Source organism: Protopterus annectens, chromosome 4.part0, assembly GCF_019279795.1.
Source record: "Protopterus annectens isolate FY-2018-M chromosome 4.part0, PAN1.0, whole genome shotgun sequence".
NCBI classification, from domain to species: Eukaryota; Metazoa; Chordata; order Ceratodontiformes; family Protopteridae; genus Protopterus; species Protopterus annectens.
This window is the reverse complement of record NC_056733.1, coordinates 687,569,194-687,596,331: the sequence shown is the minus strand read 5'-3', so window position 1 is coordinate 687,596,331 and position 27,138 is coordinate 687,569,194. Positions and strand designations below refer to the sequence as shown.

The following is a 27,138-nucleotide window of genomic DNA, read 5'->3' as shown; positions in this document are numbered from 1 at the left end:
TCCCTCCTGTACCATTCATTCTGAAAGTTCTGTTGAAGTCAACAAGACATACCGAAAATTTTGCAGGTGACTCCCTATTGGCCAAGACAACACTGGTTCCCCCCTTCTTCTGCACTTAGTCAATGGCATTCATCACAAGTTACCTCAAAGAGTGGACTTACTCACACAGAACAAGAGCTCCCTCATCCACCTACACCTGGAATCTCTTCAACTGACCCTGTGGGTGATAGAGCCCTGATACCCTTTAGACAACTTTTCTCTGAGGACATGCTTCATTTCCTGTATGAAGCCAGGAAACCTAGTATGAGGAAATCTTATCTTTCCAAATGGAAAGGATTTTCTACTTGGTGTCTTGCTACAAACCTGGATCCATTTACAGTGGATCTCCCTTTGGTTCTTTCATATGTGTGAATTGCTCAATTCTGGCTTAGCTTACTCCTCAGTTAAAGCAAATTTGTCAGCTATCTCTGCATGCCTGCTGCTTTAATTTCCTTTAGCTTCCAGATTTGAAGCCAAACAATTTCTCAAAGACATCCACCACATCAGACCTCCCAGGAGACCTGTGGCAACCCCCTGGGATCTTAACTTTGTGTTGGAGGAACTTACCCTAGCGCCCTTCAAGCCAGCCTCCTCTAGCTCCCTCAAACACTGCACCTGGAAAACTGTCCTTCTGGTGGCCATAACCTCTGCCAGATGGCGCTCCGAGCTCCAGGCCCTGATGGCTTCTCCCCCCTTCTTGGTCTTCCACAAAGACAGGGTTTCCCTTCTCACCAACCCTTCTTTCATACCAAAAGTAGTTAATGAGTTGTCCTTAAACCAGGCCATTCACTTGCCAACTTTTTTCCCCTCTACTTAAAACAATAGAGGATCCTACACGCACTTTATGTGCACAGGCAACTTAGGTTTTACCTAATCAAACCAAACCTTCTTAGAAAATCAGACCAACTGTTTGTGTCTTATCACCCTAGCGCTCTGGGATTGCCTGTATCCAAACAGACCATCTCTAACTGGATCTCCAAATTCATCTCTTTCTGCTATGTCTGCCATGGAAAATCCCTTCCCTGCTCTACCAAGGCTCACTCTGCAAGAGCAGTGTGCTCCTCAGGGGCTTTGGACTAGACACCAACTCCATTCTAGAAGCAGCAACTTGGACCAAACAATACAAACTGATTCTGTTTCCAGATCTAAGGCTGGATTTGCCAGGACCATTCTCCATAGTTTCCTGGAAAATTCTTCTGCTACCTCCACCTCCCTTTCTGCATGAACTTTAGTATTCTCCCTCATGTTAAGAATACTGCAACAGATGAATAGAAGGACATAGAATAGTTGTGTAAGAATTTACCATGACGATAGATGTCCTCCTTTTCTCTGTTACAGCATTCTGTGCCACCTTCCTTCCCCACTTCCTTCTGTTCTTGGATGTACAGAGACTCTGTCCCTTGGACTGTCTCTCTACCTGGGTGTTCAGTTCTGACAATGGTGCATGCGTACATCACTTTTATGGTCTATGTCCGATAGCAACCTAAGTGAGATGTACTGTGCACCTCACAGTAGTAAAAGCATTTGGTATACTGGCCGACATTGGGTCACCTGGGCAGGCAACTCCCTCATGTAAAGAATACTGCAACAGAGAAAAGAAGGACATCTGTCATTATGGTATGTTGTTCCCAACTATTCTTTTTTTGTACAGCAAATAGGGATCACACATTTCATTTACAGAATCATGTTCTGAACCATGAGTGACAGTTGTCACCAATTGTTTGCATGATATGTGGTCATAAAACAATATTGAAATGAAGTTATCACTTATAAGAATTTTAGTTTTATAAATCCAGTCTCTTAATTCCTTTTCATTGTTTTTTTTTGTAAATTAGCTATAGCTGTTTCTTGACAACATACTTGGATGAGGCACATGATTAAATGTTAAACAGTCTTTTTCACATGTAGCTAAGAAAACGTCTACTTGCAGAATACAGACTGTGTGCAGCAAAACTTTTGATTTTTGATGCTGATGTTTGTTTTACTTAATGACACCTTTTAGTTTTAAAACAAATATTGAACCATTTTAGAAACACTGTAGAAACATGGCTTCAGATAATGTTGATTAAAACATTATTCATTCACTGTCTTATTCTTGTCTTAAAAGTTTGACTTCATTTGTTAATGACATTATATGCTTACCATAATAACAGATTTTGAATACAGCTAATATCAATTATATGTAGCAATAGCGAGCTGACTTTCTGGGAGAGGCTGAATGTCCATCTACGTTAACACCAAGCCAGGTTCAGGAACATGTGTCCACTATTTGGGTGTGGACAGACAGTCAGCTGCTAGCCATTTTTCTTTTTGTAGGGGAGGGTTACAGTATCCATTAGAGCAGTAACAGCCCATAGAGAGACCAGAAGAGGTTACTGTTGCCAGTGTCACCTTATCAGACATGGAATTGTAGTTGGTGTATGGTGAGGGAGTGGTGTGCAGAACCACACACATATACCTTTGCAAACCACGTACAAAAATTAAAGGAAAGTAACATAGCTCAGGTGAAAGCCATTCATATGCAAATATTATCTTATCAGTAATATTTCATAGGCCAGCTTAAAAAAAAAAGAGACAATGCAAACCATAAGGAAATTATAGTAAATATGATTTACAGTATTTTGTTTTAAGCTGTATTTTACTGCTTTGTTTTTTTTTTATGTTAGGTTAAACTGTATGAAATGGTGCATTCCTTTGGAGGTGATTAGTTGATACCATTCTCTTCACCCCAACATGAGATGGCACTGCCATGTTTTAAAGTGGAGAGGGAAGGCTCTGTTTTCATCAAACTGCTGTGTTTGCCTAAGAGGAGTTGTTGTTAGCTTTACTAATGCTCACCTGCCTACTTGCTGTCGTAGTGAAGTAAGAAACATTTACGAAAAGAAAATAAAGTTAATAAACCCTAGGCATGTTGCCTCAACACATTTTGGAAATCATCTTGTTCTTGACTTCTCAGCATCCGTGTACAGGTTGAAGAAAATATTATCTTTCCTGCTATGCCTTGTTTAATGCAGGTGGGAGAACGGTAGGAAGGCACTCAAGATTTCAACTCTCCAACTACCTGGAAGTGTTGTGGAAATAAGTCTTAATTTCAGGATCCTTCTTATATTCATTTTTTTTTTCTGATCGCTCTGTCTCCTCATAACTGCTTAGTTTTACTCTCTGTTGCTAAACAAAATTTCTATCACAAGTTGTGGTGCCAGAGTAGTGTTAAGCAAGCAATAATGCCTTCCAGGGTCTGTGTTATTATGCAAGTAGCACCCACCCAGGATTGTTTTTAAGTTATTTACACAGTAACACACACGCTGGAGGGCATTATTGTACTTTGAGAATGGGCTGTCTCTTAAATTGTTTTGTATTTGTTTCTTTTTTGATTTCTCCCTCTCTGTATATATATGTATGTATATTTTAATATTTTTGAAGTAAAATAATTCCTCGGCCCACTGTTTCAGATGTTCTGCAGTATATACTAGCAAATCTTAGGGGAGTTCAAATCACAAAATAATAAGTTGTATTTGAGTTTCAGACTTTATCATAGCTCTCAGCTAATCAAGAACAATTTCAGAAGTAATCAGGTACACTTAAATATTAGATCTGATGTTGTCCATTTTCATTCTGTTCTCAGCTATTCAACTGTTGGGTTTAGATCCGAACCGTCTGATCCAATTCGGCCATTGTTAAAGCTCGTGGCAACCAAATCTCTCGAGCTTTTCCCTTAACAGTGCACCTCCACCAAATATCTCGGACCTCATTTGCCGCTTCAAGCTAACAGACGTGGTCTTCCATCTCGAGTTGTGTGACTTAGACGAGTTAAATTTTTTTGTATTTTGACTGTTTTTTTCTCTCAAATCGTTAATTAATAAACTTCATCTTCAATATCTATTTGTTGTATTACCATATTTCTTATTTTCTATAGTACATGGAGCTTTTTCAGTACTATCTTTAGTATCTCTCCTTCCTTATGACTCTGTCATAACCTTTGTTTACCATTTTTGGTATTCCCTTACTCTCTTTTTCTCTCCTTCCTTACAACTCTGTCATAGCCTTTCTTTACTATTCTTGGTATTCCCTTACCCTCTTTTCTTACTAGTTAAAAAAAAAAAAAGTCTTTGTCATACTCATTTTATCTCTGTATAATTTCTCTGACTTAGAGGTGGTGTTGTTGGCGTTATTATTGTTCATTTCTCGTTATGGCTGACAAACCTTCTAGATTTAAAAAATATACTAAGTGTGGACATAAATTGCCAGTTTCTGATGCCCACACAATTTGTGTTTATTGCCTAGATCCTCTTCATTTACAAGAGGATTGCTCATTTTGCCATGGCTGCAACCCCTGCACTCTTATGGAATGTAAGAACAAGTTGATTCTAAAAGATCTCATTCCTTCATCCTTTGGAGAAGCTATATCTGAGTTGCCTAAACCTAGACATTCTTCATAATTTTCTTCTTCTGACTCTTCAAGAAAGAGAAGTCAAAAGGACCCGGCCTCAATGCCAGATCCGAAAAAACTGAGAGTGCAGAAACATAAGGATTCATTAGAGCAGACCATCTCAACACTACCGGATCAGACTCTGACAAAATCATATCAGAAACATGTTAAACCGTCTGATTCTACCCTATCAGATCTGACACCGACAGAAGTTCTAGAAATGCCTTTACTTCCACGCACCAGATACTCCTCGTCCGTGGATCCAGTTCCTGATAGGCTCCCATCGCCCTTTTTACAAAGAGGAACGTCTCCATCCGTTCACTCTACTCATTCTTCCAGAAGCCTCACAGAAGAAGATTTGGAAATAGTGGTGAGAAAGATCCTGTCGGCCCAGGGGCAGATTGGTTTTCCTTCTACGTCTACCCCTCTGGGTCAGGTTATCCATCCTTCCACGACACCTCATTTGCAAATTCCTCCTCTGACACCTTCTGTTGCTTCAAAGTCCCAGGATCCTAGTTATTCGGATCCGTCAGCCTCGGAGCCAACTATTTATATATCATCGGATCCAAGATCCTCTCTGAGACCTCGGGTCCACTCGGATCCAGAGAACTGTTGAAGCCAAAGTCTGCCTTTCGGATCCGGGGTGCTGCATTTAACTTAAAAGTTTTCAGAGCAATCCCTGCGGCTCGGAGCTTAGGCATTGGACATATGTTCGTGTTTCACTGTTGCAGTCCTAACAAATGGGTTATCCGGTTCCCGGTAGCCCTCAGTCGGCTAGAATACCAAAGGTAAGTAAAAATTACGTCGATTGCCATCTGTTGTAAAGGACGTCAGGGCATTCGATACAAAAGGAGGCAGCCAACGTCACTTCCTCAGTCTTCCTTGCCACAGAGCCCGAAGCAGAAGCTTTTCATGCACGAGTGCCGGTCGGCAGTTTACCTTTGTTGGTTTCCGACTACAAGAGTTGAAGTCTACCCCATTGGGGATCCTCTTTTCTTGCCTTAACGAATGTCAGAAAAAGTTAATAATTGACTTCCCTGTGGAAAAGAGATTCCCCATAGAGATTTTCATTCCTGTTGCATTATTTGTTTAGGCCTTGACCACGACGTTCCCAAGTGTGATCTCTGTGCCTCCTTTAATACGGGTACTATCCATTGTCGGGCTAAGATTTTGGCGAGGCATTTTGGAGTTTGGCTTAAATTCGTTAGTATGATGTCCGCTGGTCTTCAGGCTTCGGATGTTCCGAAGAAACATAAGGATAAGGACCGTGGCAGGTCTCAGAAGGCTAAGTCCTCGGATAAGGTTAAGTTGTTCGTCAGGCGGTAGCCAGTGAGACGACTATGCAGTCCCTGCAGTCCGCAGATGTACAACCGCATACCTTGATTGAGTCAGAGTCCCTTAGGCCTTCGGCCTCTGTTTTGCCTTCTGACCTGTTGCCGACTGCCTCTTCTACTGGAGCAGGAGCCGCTAAGCTGACTCCGGTGTCTGAGGCCATCGTTTTGTGTTCTGACAGCAAACTTCTTCCTTCAAACTCTGCTGCAACTTCAGCAGTTGCCAGGCCTCCCGAGTCCTTCAGGCTTGCAGGTATATCTTCCATTCGAAAGCCTGTGAAAAGGCAGGCTCCAGCTTCTTCTCCTACCCCTCAATCCCAAATGGTTAAAATGGATAATGCTTTGTGGACTCTTATTAGGGGTTCTCAGCCTCCTCCTTCTAAAAGGAGTAGGGATGTTTCTCCTGAGGTTTTGTCCTGCTCAGGTTCTGATTCTTCCAGCATTTCTGCTGATGAAGAGGAATTTTCTCAGGCTTTTTCTCCCTTTGAGGATTCTGATGCAGAGGAGTCCATCCCTTCGGCCTCTCCTCCAGAGGATTTCTCTTTTGGTGATGCTTTAAATACCCTCAGAGAACATTTTAAATGGAAAAGTCAGGATTATCCCCAATCCAAGAAACTGATAGGGAGTTTCTGGATTAACCTCAACATAAGCCTCCTGCTATTCCCCCTGTGTTGGAAGTTGTTGATGATGTTTATCTGGAAAATTCCTTGTCTCCAAATTCGGTTCCTCCTGCTTCCAGGAAACCTGACAGGTACTACAGAGTCCCTGATTCTCATCTGTTTCTTTTCAGGAATCCATTGGCGGATCCAGAGGTTATTTCTCAGGGCCCTAAAGGAGTTAAGGCCACTGTTACCAGGAATCCTGTTCCCCCTGACAGGGAGTCTTGGAACCTAGATAGGTGGGGCAAGAAGGTTTATACCTCTGCCATCCTAGCTATTAGGGCTATCAATTGTCTATTTCATATGCTGAAGTACCAGCAGCACACCTTGGAGGCTATTAAGTCTAGGATAGCAAGTGTGCCTGTTTTGGCAGACATGTAGGATTTACTGAATTCAGCCAGTCTGGTCAATAAGCATTCTTTGCATTGTGGTTTTGACATCCTTGAGGCCTCCAGCAGGGCTACGTCTACTGGATCTGTTATTAGAAGGCACGCTTGGCTCAGAGAACAGCCTCTTCCAGAACCTGTCAAGGCTAAGCTTTTGGATGTATCTTTGCATAAAGAAAGTCTTTTTGGCAGCAAAGCAGAGGGGGTACTGAAGAAGATGGAGTATAAGGCCAAGTCCATGCAAACTGTTAAGGATTTTCTGCAAGTTCAACCCCCTCGCTTTAGCAGAAATTACCCTTCCAAGAGTTGGACCTTTCCTAATACCAGCAGACAGAACCATTCCAGGACTAGAGGTTACAAATCTTCTAGGGGGCAGGGGGCTAACTCAAAGGTCTAGGCATTGGCAGGCTTCTACTTCTAAAGGGGGAAGCTCCAAGCCTGCATCTCAATCAAAACACTCTCAATGACTTTTTACAACTTCTGCCTGTTCTTGCTTGCTGGGAGAGTCCTTTAGGGGGAAGGTTGGCCCTTTTTGCAGATATCTGGGTCACCATCACAGCCGACAAATGGGTGCTCAGAATGGTGTCCCTAGGGCACCAGTTTTCTTTCCGCACCTTTCCAGCTCCCACGGGATTCCCGGACGTTCATCCAAACCAAAGGGCAGAAGTAGAAAAACAAATTTTGTCTCTCTCATCTGGGAGCAATAGAATCAGTTCCTGCTTAGCTGGTAGGCCAGGGCTTTTATTCCAGGCTTTTCCTAGTTCCTAAAAATGAAGGCACCTGGCGTCCTATCCTGGATCTTTCCATTCTGAACTCTTTCCTAGTAATTCCAAAGTTCAACATGCTCACTCTACATCAGTTACTACCACTACTAGAAAAGGATTACTGACTGGTAATAACCTTGGATCTCAAAGAGGCTTATCTGCACATTCCTATCAGGGAAAGTTGCAGGCAGTACCTTCGTTTCAGAGTGAGCGAGCAACATTACCAATTCTCTGCGCTGCCCTTTGGCTTATCTATTGCTCCCAGAGTCTTCACAAAGTGCCTGGCCCCAGTCATTGCTTTTTGCAGGCAGAAGAAAATTCAGTTACCCATACTTGGACGACTGTCTGAGTCAAGCAAGTTCTCAGGAACAGATATTAAAGGATCTGGTATTCATAATGACTCTTCTCTCTTCCCTGAGTTACACTCTCAATGTGGAAAAATCAAAAATGGTACCATCCAAGGAGATAACATTCCTGGGAGCGAGTCTGAACACAACCGCCCAGATGATATATCTCACCCAGAAGAAGCAGACAACTCTTTCAGTTTACTTCAAGGACTTGGCAAGCCTGTCCCAGCTCCCTACAAGGAAGTATCTGCAAGCTGTGGGATTCATGGCATCTTGTATTCTCATGATTCCCTATGCAAGACTGCATATGAGAAAATTGCAATGGTACCTCAAGAACATTTGGTGTCAACACACAGAGGACCTGGATGTAATGATTCCTCTGCTTCCATCTCTGCAGATGGAGTTTCTATGGTGGGCAACAGCCTGTCTACAAAACAAAGGCATGCCTTTTTGGACACCTCCTGCCACTCAAGTTCTGACTACAGACGCATCAGACTATGCCTGGGGAGCACACCTGGATGGCAGATGCATACAGGGACATTGGAATGCCCAGCAGATGCACCTGCACATAAATCTAAGAGAGTTGATTGCAGTTCAGCAGGCCTTACTGGCTTTCAAGCATCTTCTTTCTCCAGGGACCCTGCTTATCAGGACAGGCAACACCACGGTCGTGGGGTATATCAACAAGCAGGGAGAGACTCACTCTTGCCCCCTGTGCAGGCAAAGCATGAATCTTTGGTCCATGGCAGCATCCCTGGACCTGCATCTCTTATCTCAATTTCTTCCAGCAAGGCTCAATGTTTTGGCAGACAGATTGAGCAGGCAAACCCTGGATCCTTACAAGTGACAGCTGAACAGAGCAGTCTTTTACAGCATCATTCAACGTTGGGGCAATCCTCAGGTGGATCATTTCTCCTCCCCAGACAACCATCTGCTACCTGTCTTTTGCACCAGACAGCAACATAGCAGAGCGGAAAGTGGATGCTCTGTCCTTCCTTAGGACGTTGTTATCAATGTATGCCTTCCCTCCTCTTCCTCTTCTTCCCAGAGTATTAGTGAAGATCAGGGACGAACGTCCAAGGACTATTCTCATAGCTCCAGACTGGCCCAGACAGCACTGGAATCCGCTGCTTTGCAGTCTTTCCCATCTTCCTCCTTGGCATCTTCCTCTGAAGCCAGATCTTTTGGTTCAGGAAAGGGGAAACATTCTACATCCTCATCTTCAGTCTCTCCGTCTGGCAGCATGGCTCATTGTATGGCTCCTTCCCTTTCTTCCTCCCATTCAGAACAGGTGGTTGATGTGCTGAGGGAGGCCAGGAGGCCTAGCGCTAGGAAATCCTATGCTGGCAAATGGGAAAGTTTCTCTCAATGGATGCAGGCTAGAGGGGGAGTCTGCTTCTCAACCTACCCTTCCTGTGATCCTGGAATACCTGGCTGATTTGCTTCAGGGTGGACTTTCTTTTTCCTCTATCAAGATCCATGCTTCAGCTATCACTGCTCATTGTTCTGTTGAACAGCCCATTTTCTCTCATCCCCTGATGAAAATGTTTCTCAGAGGTGCTTGCAATTTAAAACCTCCCAGAAGAGTGCCTATTCCAGCCTGGGATCTTAATTTTGTTCTGGAGAAACTCGCTGTTCCTACTTTTGAGCCAGCTGCCTCTACAGATTTAAAGTTTCTCTCTTGGAAGACCACCTTCCTCTTGGCTATAACTTCAGCAAGGAGAGTTTCGGAGCTACAAGCTTTGATGGCTGTGGAGCCTTTTCTTATTTTCCATGCAGATAGAGTCTCTCTGAGGACTAATCCCTCCTTTATGCCTAAGGTGGTTTCTAGCCTGACTCTTAATCAGTCCATACACCTTCCTACCTTTCCTAATCCTTGCAATACAGGTGAAAGGATCCTACATACTCTTGATGTGCACAGACAGCTCAGGTTTTACCTGGACAGGACTAAGGACCTTCGGAAATCAGCACAGTTATTGATCAGTTTCGCCCCTGGAGCCCAGGCCAAGGATATTTCTAAGCAGACCATTTCTAAATGGATTGCAATTTGCATTACTTTTTTATTCCTTTCATGGCAAAGCTCCGCCTCAAGGGGTTAGGACCCCCTCTACTAGAGCGGCTTCCACTTCTGCAGCCTTTCTAAGGGGTGTCCCTACTAAAGACATTTTGGAGGTTGCCACATGGTCTTCTGTTCACACTTTCACAAAGCATTATATTTGCCTCTGTTTTCCAGAGCAGGGTTTGTCACTGTGGTGTTGCAGGGCATTATCTCCAACCCTTGATGCTGCTGGTTCCTCCCCCTTTTTTTCCTCTGGGCATTGGTAATCAACCCATTTGTTAGGACTGCAACAGTGAACCACTATGAACATAGTACAGTTGTGTACACTTACCATAAATGTAGATGTTCAAGTATATTCACTGTTGCAGTTTTGGTTTCCCTCCCTCCTTTCCCCTTTTTTTGTGGTCCTCTGCTATTCTCTTTCCCTGAGGTACAGCCTTAATTTGTTACTTGTAAAATTGGTTTTTGATTTAAGCCTTATTTTCTGGGGGCTACTGACTGTTATGGCAAGAAAGACTGAGGAAGTGACGTCGGCTGCCTCCTTTTGTACCAGAACCCTGACGTCCTTTACAACCGATGGCAACCAACGTCATTTTTACTTACCTTTGGTATTCTGGCTGACTGAGGACTACTGGGAGCCCAATAACCCATTTGTTAGGACTGCAACAGTGAATACACTCGAACATCTACATTTATGGTAGCACCGGCTTCAACATCAACAGTATTGCCATCGGAGCAGGGGGGGAGCAAAAATTCAGAAGCTCACCTTCTCAGATCTCAGAACCCCTTTTTCACTCCTTCAAGCTCTGCCATCGAGGCTGTGAAGAGAGTTTTCTCTTCCTTGGCAGATCTGATAGAGCCTTCCCCGTCGGATTCTAGACAATGTACCTTTTTATCACAGGGTCAAGAGCCTTGCCTCTCCACTTCTTTCCACAGGGGCATCCAGTACTAAAGACTCAGGTTTCCTCTCAGGAAATTCTCATTTCCTCTTCCAATACCTCCCCAGAGCATCCCACTGAGGAGGTACCCAGGAAGATGCTGTGGAAGAGGAAGCACAAAGACTCCCCACAAGAGTCCATCACTGAAGACACAAATTTCCATGAAGGTGAATGGTCCCCACAGTCACCTCCTGAAGATGTCTCATTTGGAGGCATCCTGAAAATTCTTAAACAGAGAGGTGGCTGGACTCCCTCAAACCCTACTTGTGAGGAATCTGTTCTCCTGGAGGCTTTTGATACTGGACCCTCTACCTCCTGGGGAACTCTGCCCACTGAGCTCATTGATATGATCTGTCAGCAGGCATGGAAGGAGCCCATCTCCATAGAACCCATACCTTGGAGACCAGACAAGATAATGGCACCACCTGAAGACAGACGCTGCTGGGGGAAAGGGGTTCCAGTTGATGCCATCTTCGTAGTGGCAGCCGCAAAGAAAGAACTTGCTGACGAGAGTTTCACTGTCCATCCCCCCAACAGAGAGTTGCGGGCAATGGACAGATTATAGGAGTGTGTCTTTGCTTTGGTGACCTTTGCTCTAAGGTCACTGAACTGTTTGGCACACTTTATTAGACTTCAGAGGGATTTGACTAAGGAGTTGTCAAATACTCTCACAGGAGCCATTTCTGAACAAGTTCATGATTCTTTAACGTCTCAGTTGGCAACCCTACAGTCTATATCCAACTCTTCTATGAGGTTAGTTTCCAACATAGCAGAAGGAACCTCAAGAGCAGCAGGTTCAGGCATTTCCATGAGGTGACAGGCCTGGATGCACTTGTGAGATTTTGTGGAGCCATTTAAGTCCTCATCGTCAATGCTCCTTTTGATGGAACTAAACTGTTTGGCCGTAAAGTAAAGGAAACACTGTCAAGGTGCGAGAAGGATGGAAAGACCTTGTCTGCCATTGGCATATGTTTTTCGGCTCCCCAAAGATTCTGTTCCAGGAATCAGCACAGTAGCCAGAAGATGTGGTTGAAAAAGTCTCAATGTCCTTTCTAGGACACACGTGGAGAGGTTCCCCCCATGGGCAGAGGTGGGAACTCTAATGGACGATGACGCCGTCATGGCAGAGGTGGCCCGCAAAACCAGGGTTAGCAAGAATCTTTCTTTGGCAAACCCTATCAGCACTCCTGAATAGAGGTCTGACTGTCCACCCCTAGAGACATTTGGGTGTGTTTATCCCTGCAACAGAAACTCTGACTAGACTTAACAAAAGATACTTGGGTGCAGAGGATTATTTCCAGAGGTTATATAATACCCTTTTCCCTTTCACCTCCAATTCCAAAAAAAATCCCAAATGGCGAACCAAATTCCGTATGGCCATGGTTTAGTTCAATCTACCCTTTCTGGGAAAAGACAACTGGATGTGCTCTATAGATCTTCAGGACTCTTATTATCGTATAAAAATGAACAGGTGATCCAAAAGGCACCTAATGCTTCTGGCTGGGAGCCAATCATTTCCAGTTCAAAGTACTGTGCTTCTGACTCACTATGGCCCCCAGGGAGTTTACCAAATGCATGGCAGTAGTAGTAGCTCATCTCAGACTGCAGGGATTCCGGGTGCTTCCCTACCTGGATGACTGGCTCATTTCTGCTCCGACCAGGCATCAGCTCACATACGCAAGAGATAAGGTGTGCCAGACTTGAACTGTTCTGGGGATAACCAATAAACTACAACAAATCACAACTACAACCAGCTCAGACATTGGAGTTTATAGGAGCACGTCACAATACAAAATCTGCTATCACTTCTCTTCCAGCACACAGAGTTCAGACAATAAGATCCCAGGTCAGAAAGTTATGGTGAGCATCTTAATTTCAGCCTGTCTAGCCCTTCAGACTCAAGGCTTCATGGCTGTGGCAATAACTTTAGTCCCACTAGCTAGGTTTTTCATGAGGATTCTACAGTGTATGCTGGCTACTCAATGGTCAATCCTTCATCAATTAATGTCATACTAGATAAGAATTACCCAGACGTGCAAAAGAGATCTGAGTTGGTGGATTCAATCTGATCAAATAGTTCAAGGATATCTTTTCATTCCTCAGCAGCCCAAGGCCATGGGTGACCACAGATGCTTCCCAGATAGGTGGGGGGTATTATTTGGGAAAGATAGTCCAGGGCACTTGGTCCACTGAGGAAGCTAATTTGCACATAAATGTCTTGGGGATGAGAGATGTGCTGTTAGCATTGCAGGCATTTAAGGATGCTCTTCCCTCTGGGATGATTGTGATTCAAACAGACAACATCTCAGTTGTATGGTATATCAGCAAACAAGGGGGAACCAAATTCTACCCATTGTGTTGAGAAGCTCTCAGGGTCTGGCAATGGGCACTCTCTTCCAGCTACTTTCTATTAGCAACACACATTCCGGAGAAATCCAACATGATAGCAGACAAACTGAGCAAGTGCATTCTTCTACCCCACCAACAGTCCCACAACGAAGCAGTGGCGGACAAGAGTTTTCCATCTATGAGGCCATCCTTTCTGCAACTACATTGCCTCTTCCATTAACAACAAGTGCAGCAACTACTTTGCCCTGATCCCCTCACAGGGGAAGTCACCAAGGGATACTTTACTCCTCAGTTGGCCCATGGGTCTTCTGTGTGCTTATCCATCAATTCCATTGGTTACAAAATTTCTGCAGAAAGCTGCCAGGTCAGACAAATTTAGTTTACCTTCCTTTGGCCTCACATGGTTCAACCACTCTGGAACCTAGATATGACTCCAGACGTTCTGTCTCACCCGACAGGTATGATACATCCAGATGTACCAAACCTTAGGCTGATTGCTTGGCTTCCCCAGTTCCATTAATAGCCAGACAGTCCATGCTCTCTTCACATGTTCGCCGTATAATTTTATCTTCCCATAAACCCTCAACAAGAAAAATATATTCCAGTAAATGGAAAAGGTTCATTATTTGGGCACAACAACACAATCTTGACCCCCCCCCTTTTCAGCCCTGTCAATTGCATTTTGGACTTTCTAGCGCACTTATTTCTAAACGGTGCTAGTTCCTCAACTGTTAAAGTGAGACTGGCAGCAATTTCCAATTATCACATTGGATTTAATGACTTCTCTTTAGCCTCTCACAAGTTGAGCAAGGCTTTCTTAAAATGTACTCTCCTCCTAGGGCCTCCTTTTAAAGATCCTACCCCTCCATAGGATTTAAGTCTGATGCTGCAGTCTCTCACACAATCCCCTTTTGAACCAGCGGTTACATGTGACCTAAAATATCTTACATGGAAAACAATTTTCTTGGTTGCCATTACTTCTGAAAGAAGAATTTATGAGATTCAAGCATTATCCTCTAAACCTCCTTACTTAATTTTCCACAAAAATAGAGTGATCTTGCATACAAATCCGTCCTTTTTGCTGAAGATAGTATCCAAATCAAATATTAAGCTATTAACTTACCAGTGTTCTTTCCTAAGTTTGCCAACAAAAGAGACTGTATCTTGCATTTACTGTATGTTCATAGACAGTTACACCTCTATTTGCATATGACTGAGGAAAATCAGAAAAGCTGACCAATTGTTCATCTCATTCTCTGAATCAACTTTGGGAAAACCAATTTCTAAGATTTGGTTGACAAATTGCATATCCTTCATGTATACTACTCTTCCACATTCCTTGAAAGCACACTCCACTAGATCCATGGCTACTTCCACAGTTTTTCAGTCAAGAATGTCCTTGGATGATATATATGTAACAACTTGGGCTACTTCCCATACCTTTGTCACTCATTACAAGTTGGATCTGGTCTCTAGCGGTAGGGCATCATTTGGTTCTACAGTGCTCAGGAATATCCTTCCTTGAGTCCAATCTGGAAACAGGTAGCTAGGGACTCTGTCACAATAAAAGCTGAGGATAGAATGAAAATGGACAACATCAGATAAAGAAGTTATGTACTTACCATAACATTCCATCTGTGTTCTCCATTTTCATTCTTCCTCATCTCCCCTCCCACCAACCCCCATCCTAAGACTTCTGGAGGAACGAGTGTTTACAGGATCTCTGTACTTGTTTTTTTTTACATATGACTTCTAGATATGGCTTCTCCTTTAACCTCTTTCATGTTTTACTCTCTACTAAGCACCAAACAAGATATGAGGTATATGGGGGAGGTGCATATTCTGGGTAGGGGGAGAAGCTCGCAAGATTTGATTGCAGGGAATTTTGGCAATGGTCAAGTCAGATCGGATCCGAACCCAGTAGTTGAGGAAGAATGAAAATGGACAACACAGATAAAAAGTTATGGTGAGTACATAACTTCTTTTTCAGTTAACTTGAGACATTGACAGTATAGGAGGATGCAAATTAATATACATTTTCTGAAGTAAAAAAAAGTCTATAACTCTATTGTCATTGTTTATTATGTGTAATTCACCACCTTTAATCCAAATGTCACAGTTTTAGTTGGGATTAAAGGGGGCAGGGCTAAAATGTCAGTGAAAATCAGAAGTGTACCTGAAGTGACAAGTATGTACTTCATATTCTTCAGAAAATGCATGTTAACATAAATCCTGTCATAGCAACTTTTTAATTTTGTAAGAGCAATATTTAAACTCTGTCCCTATTTTTGAGCCTTTGTTCTCCCATTATTTTAGGCTTTATCCTGATTTTTTGAGCTAAGAGGTTAAGAGGTATGCACACCTATTAATTTTAAATGGGTTGCATTCACTGCTGACTCACTTTCTCTCACACACACTTCCAAGCACGCAAGCACCCATACACTCACAAATGCAAATAGAAACATAATCAAACACATACACGTACATACATTTTTTAAAATTCTTTTTGTTTTAATTTTACACTTGCTAAACTGCAAAAGCTCTACCAAGTGAGTGCAAAATAATAGCAGCCGTCATCTCTGTTACAGTCCGAGCTCCACAGCAGCTTAATACACTGCTATGAAGCAGCGGACTCGTTTTTCAGTGGGCATCACCTGTACATCAACACCTTGCTGGAGAACATTTGTTCTCCAATCAAAATGGCGATGTGCAGGTTGTATATTCTGTAAAGCTGTTTAGAATATTAATTCTGAGCGTCATTGCTAAGTTTTAAAATATTGATATGGCCCATATTGTTTTAAATGTAACATGATTGGGCAACAACATATGGCAAAGTTCTTGGCCTAGGTTTATGTGAACTTGTTTTAAGCTAAAACCCGCGGTACTGCGGTAGCGTTGTCGCCTCACAGTAAGACGCTGTCCGGTTCGATTCTCAGCTAGAGTGTGGAGACATGCGAGAATGGGTGTACCTTTGTTGAAGGCTGTGCATCAGGGCTGGTAACTTGGCACGTAAAAATCAGCTACCAATCATTAGCGGACCGGAGTTCTGCTGTGGCGACCCCTAAAAGCCGAAAGACACAGCAACAACAACAACCTGTTAGGGTATATCCATACTGTAGAAAAGTGCAAGAAACAAATTATGGTGTTTTGGGACATGTAAAATAATGGACACTTGTCTTTTTAGTTTTTGATTAACAAATTAAAAAATAGTGCTAAATACACCCATGGAAAGCAGTGCTGGAAATCATCCATGTCCATGGAGCTGCAGTTGCCAATTGTCTGTCCATGTTTAGTTCAAGCTGCTAATACATACATACTACAGATAGGCTATTTGGTTATACGCAGTCCATTTGGCAGCACTAGTATTCATGTACAATTTAATTCCCTTGCATGAAAATATCTCTGTTATACAGAGTCCTTGTGTATGGGTACTTCCTTATATGACTTAAGCAGAATTTTCAAAAGGAAAATATTACTCTCTGAAACATTTTTAAAGTCTATATTTATTCTAAGGGAAACATAATGTATCAGAAAATATTGCTAACTACTTTCTGATTATTTTAAATGCTTTTTTGAATACAGACTTTGAAAGACATGTTTTGCAACTAGAACAGGCAGCAGCAGAATCTATCAGTATGTAGACTTTCTTGTCCATTCTTGGAGGAATAGGTATCCTTCTGATGATAGGTGAAGCAAGACGTATGCTAAAACCATATGACAATTATATAAACATTTACTAACAATGAAAGTGGTGGAAAGATTTCAGAAAAATAAGTTAAAAACTTGAAATACTCAGTTCCATCATTATAGTGGTAGTGATGTTTTCAGTTACTATTGTTAACTTTAAGCTGTATAGACAGTTGCTGTGATCGGTAATAACAAGATGTAATATGCTAGCAGATAAATCTAAAAACAAATGTGAAAATGTGTACATACATAGCTGTTTATTAGAGTACTTTACCAGTTTCTAATAACGTTTTCCCCCTTTAGATATATTAAAGGAAGGGTCGTCAGCAGTTTGAATGAAGTTGAGAAGAGCGCCATGTCATCATGTGTTTCAAACAGGCATACTATGGAGCAGTCTGTTAGTCAGGATGAACAATGTATCAGTGACACAGAGAAGCAGTCCGATATTGTCTGCAGCCTGTCATCTCTGAAAATTAACATAGGCATGGAGTCTTTCATCGTGGTTACAGAATATGATCAAAGTGCCTCAGGTGGGGAGCCTGGACACAGAGACCAAGGAGAGATGGAAACTGAGCATATGGAGCACAGCAGAGATGAGACTTTGCCTAGTTGTTACATGCCTGCGGAAGGAGGGCTTTCTGAACAATCTACAAAAGATCTGTTACAGGAGGTGAGAGGGACAAGAGCAAAGCTAAATCTGTCTGATAGGAAACTCTCCCTTCAGGAAAGATCTCAGTCTGCCCACTCTCTCAGTAGCACTTCAGACATGAATGGACGTTACATTTACCCATCTCTTCCATATTCTCCAGTTACATCTCCACATTCATCTCCTCGGCTGCCACGGAGGCCAACTGTAGAATCCCACAGAGTTTCCATTACAGATTTACAGGTAGGAACACACTGTTTTTACTGTTGTGTATGGCTTGTCATGTATCTCTAGTACTTGTTTTAGAGCATGTAGAATACTTTTTCATCTGTATAAAATTCTAAATTTCTGGTATTTCTTGGAATTACTGATACATTTTTATTATTGTGGGTCTGCAACTTCAAAAATATGTAAACTTGCAGGATTTACTTAGTACATTCCAGATTTCTATTTCTTGTGATTCTTAAAATAGTTTCTCAGTGAAAGGAAGCCTGAAAACTGAAGTGGATAATAGCTGCTAACAGTAAATTTTTATCTAAGAATTTTTGGAATACCATTTTAATTACTGTGTTGTTAAAGTTCCTCATTGGAGCTTTATTAAATTTTTTCCATGTTGTTTAAACATAGGCTTACCATTTATTGTTTACTGGGAAAGTACGACTGTTTAATAAATATCCATTTTCAGTGGAGGCCTGGGGAGGAAAGAGTTAAATAACATCAAATAAAACAGTAGCACAAATGTAATTAAAAAAGCATATATACATACAGCTTAACAGTGGATACATAGGCTACAGTAAAGTTTAAGGACACACACCAGTGATGTAAAAATAAATAAAATAAAAAAATATTAAATATGACAATCAGTATATGCAGATATATTAGAAGTATAGCATACTATGGTAGGAAATAAAAATATACAAGTCGTCCTTAAAAGTGGGGAGAGGGCAGGTGTTGAAAGGTATAGATAGACAATATGATGAGAAATTAGGTTAGTAAGAATACAGGTGAAGTGCATTTATAATGTCTTAAGAACTGACTTCAGGTTAACAGATATTTTTAGAAGATGTTTGTCCTTTCAACTCTGCAATCTATATTTTCAAATGCAGTTTTGAATTATTCTGTGAATAACTAGATATTTCCTGCCCTGCACAGTGCGGTACAAAGCTGTATGTGATGCTTTAGTATTATAAAGTAAGTAATGAGGTGAAAGTAGATATCATTTAAAGGGAAGTATCCTCCCCCAAGTGCCTTACTGTAATGTTGGCGTAAAGGTGCAGTATGTTGCCTACCAGTTTCACATTTTACTGAACTTTTGAATTAAACAGTTTGTTCAAACATTCCCTTGCATTTCAGAAACATTTTTTTCAGATGAGGCATACTGTCTTACACCCACCTATACATTATTAATTCTGAGGTCATATTACCATGGGATAAGGAGAAATCTCCCTTTACATTAACTCCCTTAAGCAAATCAGATTTTCAACAAACTGATAAAAAGAAGTGGTTTTATCAGAATTGTCCTGTTTACTTTCATTTGTTTGTATTTTTATCTGTGCTGAATGATTTTATCTAAAGTTTGCTGTCCAGGATCACCCATTGAAACCTGAGGACTTGTTTTTACAAGAGTCCCACTGCAGATTCTACAGATATGGTGACATTAATGGACAAATGTTACGCAGTTGCAAGTTGTCATTTTGATAGGTTTTTCAAAACCCTCTTGTGATCATTCAGAATATTAAACAGCAAGAATGGACTATTCCTGCACTGATATATGTCAGTTGACTAGGACTACCCGAATCCTCAGTCCTTTCACAATTGGTCATTTGCCACAAGCTCGTCTATAAACCAGAACAATATCCCATTCTAAATGACACTGTCCAGCTCTATTTATTTTTCTGCAGCAACACCTCTGTTCCAGTGACGATCTGTTTTTTCTAACAGCAAAAGCTAACAATAATTAAGGTTAATGTTTTGTGCTACACCTGTGTATCTAGGCTATGGAACTTATTATCACTTACTGTTAAACTAAGCCTTTCAGACTTCAACTCAGGTGGCACCAAATGGATGCATGGCTTTGTTTCTGTGCTGCTCCAGATTAACCACTACCATGTCAGAGGGCAATGTTTCCTATTCTTAATTTATGTTGGTCTCACTGACACTTCCTGTTGCTTCTCTTTCTTTTCTTAAGGATCCTATCCACTGAGTCTTCACTTCCTGATGTTCATTATTCACGCCGCCTCAGCAGCATATAGTTTCTGTGCCTGCACAGACCCACACTGATAGCTTTCCAGAGCTCAGAATCCCCTTCTCTGACTTTCTGTGATAGGGAATTGGTGCACAGAATCACATTCTCTGATTTTCTATAATAGGTGATTGGCTAAGTACCTCCCATCAGGAGAATCCTAACCCATGTTACAGAAGGTAATTTATTCAGTCTTTTACTGCCAGCTGTAGAGTTTACACATTTGAATCTCCTCAGCAGCCTACATTGGTGGATTACAGCTTCCAGACTAAGATAAGATCCTTTTGAGAACTTCCCTTCCTCTTAATTATTATATATTTTTAATTTCTTTCTGTTTTTAATATAGTGTGTGTGTCTGTTAACTTTTTATTTTAATATTCTTGCCACTCGCTACTGGTAATTCCTTTCAGAATTCTAACTTACTGTTTTGTTTGTACGCATAATACTCCTTTTAAGCAGTTACGAGGCTTTTTAAATTGCTGTCTAACTTGTACTGGGAAACCTGAAGATTCTATAGGCCTCTTGTTTTTTTTGTTCTACCTTAGTTCGAAGTGCTAATAGGAAAATATTGCATTTTTCACTTTTTTCTTCATTTTTATGATATTTACTACTGGTTTAAAACTGTTGTAGCTGATTTTATCATTAAATCACAGTTGCACCACCAGTTAATTTATCTGCATTTTCTATGCAGATTTTTATTTCTTACAAGGGACTGTTTAAGTAAATGTTTACTTATGCTGTTTTAAAAGGTTTTTATTTAAATTAAGGGCATATATTTGATTTTTTTGTCCGTGTTTGGACAAGTGAATTTTACTATAACTGTGGTTGTTGTTTACTAGGCTGTGTAAGTTAGTAGAACAAGGCTTAGCGCAACGAGCATAGTTTATATGTTGCATTATTGCTACCCTTAGTCAGTCCTAAATAGTCTCAGTGCATTATTCTGTCTGGTCTTTTTTTTCCCATGACTTGATGGATCGTGATGTGGTGCCCCCCCCCATCAAATCCAGTTGCACCTAAAAGGGAAAAAAAAAAAAGAAAAGAAAACTGTGCCTCAGATTGTGGTTTGTGAATCTTTTGTGGCCTTATGCTGACCCGCAGACCACTTGCGTTTTTTCCCGTAACCCTCTGGTGTATGCCTACAGCCCTCTATGGTATGGGGATTAGACACATCCTCTGGGCTGTTGCATTGCCTGGTTCAGGATGGGAGAACCAAATCAATTCTGGAGAAGGGGCATCCTATCCCCACTTGGCTCCACCACCAGCACAAAACTGTTGGCCCTGGGTCCTGATCCTGCTCATTCTGTTTCATTTAGGTAACTAGTGCACACTAGCTTTGAGACAGTCCTTGTTCAAAACTCTAAGTCTTCCCCAGAACATCCCCCTGTGAAACTCCTTGGAGGCACATTGACTCCCCACAGGAGTCTCTCATAGAAGATACACATTTCGATAGCAAGGCTACCACACGCTAGGTTGTCTACACTACAGAATCAAGCCTTCCAACTGCTTTCCTTTCAACCCCCTCCGGCCAGGTTGGTGCTACAGCTTCTAGCTTCAATGGCAGCAGCTATCACTTTTGTCCCCCTGGCAATATTCTGTATAAGTGTTTTGCAGTGGACATCGGCAGTCCGGTGGTCAGTCAGTTGCCAACCCATGAACTTTCCCACTTCATCTCACCAAAATCTGCAGAGACCGTGTAACTTGGTGTAGTCAGTCAGGTGAGGTTTCTCAGGGCTGCCTCACTGTTCCCCCTTTGTCCAGAGTCACAGTGACCACAGATGCTTCCCAGTTGGGGGGGGGGGTATTTTGTGGAGAAGGTGGAAGATATCCTCCCTCTAAGGATAATATCCATTCAGATGGACAGTTTATCAGTATTTAACCACCAACAGGGGACAACATGCTCCTATCCCTTGTGTCAAGAAGTGGCGAGAGTGTGGTAGTGGCAATCTCTTCCAGTCACTTTCGAATAGCAATGCATATACCGGGGAGTTGAAACTTCTTAGTGGATAGATTGAGCATATCTATAATACTGTCTTCCTTTTGGTCCCTCAACACAACACTGAGGAGGCAGATCTTTCATCAGTGGGGCCAACCGTGCTACAGTCTTTTTGCTTCTCCTGCCAGTTCCAAATGCAGCAGGTCCTTTGCCATGATCCTTTCAGATGGGGAGTCATCGAGGGATTGGCGCTCTGGTCTTCTAATCCTTCTAATCCCCAAATTTCTACAGAAAGCATCTCGACAGAAGAGCATGGACATCCTCATTGCCCCATTCTGGCCTTAACAGGTGTGGTTCCCCTTCCTTTGGCCTCATTTGATGCACCCTCCTTGGGTACTGAATCCAGATCCAGATCTTTCTCACTCGTCCAGGATTCCTCACCCAGACATCCTGGCTATCAAACTGACTGCATTTATTTTGCAGCTTCCAGTGATGGCTAGGAAGTCCAGGCTTCCTTGTAAAGTAGTAGATATTGTCGCATCCTCTCAGAAAAATTCAGCTAGGAAAATCTACAAAAGTAAATGGTAAAGGTTATCTGTTTGGGCTTTTGAAAGACATTTGGACCATTTTCTAACCCCCTTTCTGCAGTGTTAGAATTTCTCTCTTCAGTTTTTCATGATGGAGTGAGTTACCCCACAATCAAAGGACAGTTAGCTGAGAATTCCTCTTTCCATGTGGGTGAGAATCACTCCTCTCTAGCTGCTCCTAAATTGTGTAAAGCTTTCCTCAATGCTGCTTTCCTTCTCCAATCACCTAACAAAGCTTCCAACTCTCCTTGGGATCTTGCTGTTCTGTTGCTAGTGCTAACTCAGTCTCCATTCGAAACAGCAGCCAAAGCAAAACAAAAATTCCTATCATGGAAAACTGTCTTTCTGGTGGTGGCTGTTACATTAACCAGAAGAGGATCTGAACTCCAGGCTTTATCTTGTCAGGCTCCATATATCATTTTTCATAAAGACAATGTTTCTTTGTGTGAGCCGCGGCGGTACAGCAGTAGCATTGTTGCCTCACAGCAAGAGGTTCTCCTGTTCGATTCTTGGCTGGAGTGCCTTCTGTGTGGAGTCTGCATGTCCTCCCTGCGGTCGAGTGGCTTCGAAAGACATGCGTGAATGGGCGTGCCTTTGCTGAAGGTTGGGCGTCGGGCTGGCAACTCGGCACCATAAAAAAATCGACTGCCAATCATTAGCGGACCAGAGTTCCGCTGTGGCGACCCCTAACCAGGAAAAGCCAAAAAGACAAACAACAACAACAACAATGTTTCTTTGTGCCCCAGTCCCTCCTTTCCACCTAAGGTGGCATCAGAGGCAGCACTTAGTCAGTTTATTCATTTACCAGTGTTCTTCCGTAATTTCTGTAATAAAGGGGAATATATGCTTCATTTATTGGATGTAACATAGACAGTTGTGATCTTTACCTCCACAGAATTTTAGGAAGTCAGACCAATTATTTATCTCCTTTTCCAAAGCAAAATTGTGTAAGGCTGTGTCAAAAGTTACATTTGCAAGATGCTTAGCTAATTGCATTTCTCATGTTTATCAGACCAAAGGCTTGGATTTACAAAATAAAAAAAAAAACAAACAAAAAAAAAACACATTCAACAAGATTGGTTTCTGCTTCTTCTGCCTTTTTTTAAACACCTTTATTGAATTATCACTCGTGACATAGGCAGATTTACATTTATATAAAAGTAATCAAACTCTATTAACAAGTTCATGTTTGCAAACATTATACTTCGCATATATTGCTATATATTATATAACCACAGCAACATTACATAAATTATTCAATTCTTGTCCCCCTTTTTTTAACAAGAAACATCTGTATTAAACTGTCACTTACGACACAGGCAATCATACATTTACATAAATGAGAGCATACCACACCAACACAATCCTAGCTGCAAGCATTTTACATCACAAACCATACAGACACACTCCCAGTTGCAAATATTATACGTCACTTATAATCTACCAAATCATTTTCAGTCAAACATTACATAGCTCATTTAAGCCCTGCCTTCTTTTAAACCTCATTCCACCCCATATGTATTGTTCCCACAATCCCCATTTTTTTCCTATGTAGTTTTCTCCTACCCTTTTCTAAAGATCTCAATTCCAGTTGTTTTATCTCTGTTAATATGTTCACTTCTTCTAGTATAGTTGGTTTAGATTATGATTTCCATTTTCTAGTAATTGCTTTTTTGGCATCCACTATAATAAGAGACAGCAAGGCCTTACCATGTCTAGGCAATTCTGATTCTGTACCACAGCTCAGACAAATCTCCCGTGTCACACCAGTCTGCCCACCCAGCATCTCCAACAGTTCATGCTGCAGGGAATCCTTAAAGTCCGCCAACTCGATGCACTCCCAGAAAATATTTTCCCAATTACCTCTTTCTTCCCCAGCACACATTCAACGTTTGCTGTCTACTTATGGAAAACCTCTCTGGAGTCTACTTGTGTTATAAAAATATGCATGTAAACATTTCCAAGCAAAAATCCTAAATCTTCTAGATTTTATTGCATATTTGGGAGACATGCCTATATATCCTCCCATTGCTTCTTTGTGAATTGTATAACCAATCTCTCTTCTCAGTCCTTTCTAACCTCCTCTGATTGATTCTTATAGTTATCATGCAATATTGTATATGCTGTACTAATTATTCCTTTTTTAATGGCAGTTTCTGTTCTAGATTCTTTTAAAAACTCTGTCAGTGCTGGTCTTTCATTTAAGACCCCACTGTTTCTTTCTCTTTGTTTATACTCTGATATCAGTCCTTGATAGGGAAGGCAATCTCTAACCTGCAGTCCAAATAAATTCTGGGCATTTCCCATTCTATCATCTTTCCCTTTCTAGTTATTTGCTTCCAGTACCTTGGTTCCTTTGCCAGTTTTCTCCAATAAATTCCACCCCCTTCTTGCCTATTGTTAGTATCCCTAATTGCAGTCATCCCTATCAGCAGAATCTCCTTTCTCCATTCCCTTGTTGGCTTAGTTCTTAGAATACTTTCTGCTGCTTTATAGATGTAATATTCTGTATGATTATTATTATTATTCTCCTTAAAGGCCTGTATCCAAAATCCCAGTCTCTCCTTGTTTCCTGAGCTTCCCCTATGTTTCATCATCATCTATTTCCACTTTGCATTGTAGTTTTCTGCTTGTGGTTTGTATAGGAGCCTTAAATGTGGAGCTCTGAAATACCCCTTCAAATCGGGTAATCCCAATCCACCCTGTTCTACTGGAAGAATCAGTTTATCCCACTTGACTCTTGCTGTCTTCCCCTCACAGAAAAGTCATTCAGCTCTTATTAATTACTATTCACACCTTCTTCTCTGGTTGATAACAATATCATTGACTTGTGTATAAGACTAATGGGACTAAAAACATTTTAACTGCTTGCATCTTGCTATCTATATGCATATAACAAAGCTTCCTTTTTTCTCAGTTTTGTATTATCTTTTGTTCAGTCTCTTCCAACATATCCTTAGGTGCCACACCAGAATCATTTTTAATCCATACTCCTAAACACTTCTTTTTATCATGTCCTCATAAGTATGGATATTGTTGAACCAGTTCCTATGTGGGTACATAATGTAGCACTGCTGCCACTGTTTTAGCTTCATTAATTTTATGTTCTGAAAAGATTTGAAACTCTCTCAAAATGTTTCATAACACTGTAATGTCTCTTTCTGGTTTTGTCTAGTATAAAATAGCATCATCTGCAAACAGAGCCAGCTTTTTCTGTCTACCATACCAATTATACCCTTGAATTTCTGAGTCCCTTATTTTCTTTGCCAGTGATTCTAAATATAATGCAGATAACTAAGGGGAAAGAGGACATCCATGCCTAGTTCCTCTGCTCAATCAGAAATGATCAGAGAAGACCCCACTCACTTTAATTTTCACCTCTGCTCCCTCATATATATCCTCCTAATCAACCTTATAATTTTTTCAGGAAATGCAAATTATTCCATTGCCCTGCTCATAAAGTCCCAGCTTACTCTGTCAAATGCTTTCTCTGCATCAAGCTTCACCAACAACAATGGTATTTTCTTACATTTTGCTTCCCTCTGGTTCATCAGTGTTTTGTTATTTTTTTCAAATGTTTTCGTTCTGCCACAAAACCACATTGATCCATAGCTATCAATTTTGGCATTACTTTTTCCATTCGTTTAGCCATTATAGACATGAACATTTATAATCATGGCTTAGTATTGAAATGGGCCTGTATGAAGCTGGATCTTATAGATCTTTACCCTCTTTAGGTATTACAGCTACCACTGCTTTCTTCTAGGATATTGGTATTTTCCTCCATTTAACATTTATTAGGTTTTTTCCCTCCTTGCTTCCAAACTTCCACAGGAATACCATCTATTTCTGGGGACTTTCCTGTAGATTGGTTATACATCACAATTTTTATCTCATATCCTCTTTCCTAACCGTTAGTAATTGAGCCTCATCTGCCTCTAACCATGGCATGTTTAATTCTTCCATAAACATTTCCATTTGTATCTTTTCTCGATTTCCATATTTCTCTGCTTTATACAGAGTTTCATAGAATTTCCAAAATATTTCTAATATCTCTACAGGATCTTTTCTTAACTTCCTTGTTATAGGCTCCCTAAGCTTGGAGGTAACCCTTTCTACTTTCTGTTGCCTGTATCATTGCGCTAAAAGTTTTTGTGCTCTAGTGTTGTCAAAAAACAGTTGCTTAACAGCAATCTTTCTAAACTCGAGTATATTATCGAGGTAATCCCTCATTTCATGTTTAGCACTCTGCAGTTGATACTTTTCTTGTTCTGTGAGATTCCCCCTATTCTACAATACTTTAACATTTGTCAGTCCCTCTAAATAATTCTGGTTACTTCTTAACCATACCTCCCTTTCTTTTATTTCTGCCGTATTTTTAAATTCCACCGTAATTTTATCCCACTGTCTAGCTTTATTTTCAGAAGTAATTTCTATCCTCTCGAATAGCTCATGATTAATCTTGACTATCCATTCCTTAAATTCCTTTCTTTTCAACAGATAGGTGGACAAGTGCCAGTGTCTCATTTTTATTTCATTACCCTGTGTTTTTATTATAGTCATTATTGGTGCCTGATCTGTAATAGTTATTGAGTACATATCAAGACCTTCATTTAAATGCACATGTTTCTGTGAAATGTAAATTCTGTCTAGCCTAGCCCAGTTTTTATATATTAGGGAATAATGTGTAAATTCACTCCGAACTCCTATTACTGAATTCACGTCTTCCATGCCAAATATTT

The 27,138-nt window shown here is 41.2% G+C and overlaps 1 protein-coding gene across 1 annotated transcript in view; it reads left to right on the top strand.

Annotated features, from left to right (window-relative positions):
- CAMKK2 (calcium/calmodulin dependent protein kinase kinase 2) overlaps positions 1-27,138 on the top strand; it is a 1,901,640-nt gene that overhangs the window by 120,135 nt on the left and 1,754,367 nt on the right. The window contains exon 2 of the mRNA XM_044068653.1: positions 17,292-17,877. Within this exon, the coding sequence (XP_043924588.1) occupies positions 17,344-17,877 (534 nt within the window). The 5' untranslated portion in view covers positions 17,292-17,343. The remainder of the gene's footprint in view (positions 1-17,291; positions 17,878-27,138) is intronic.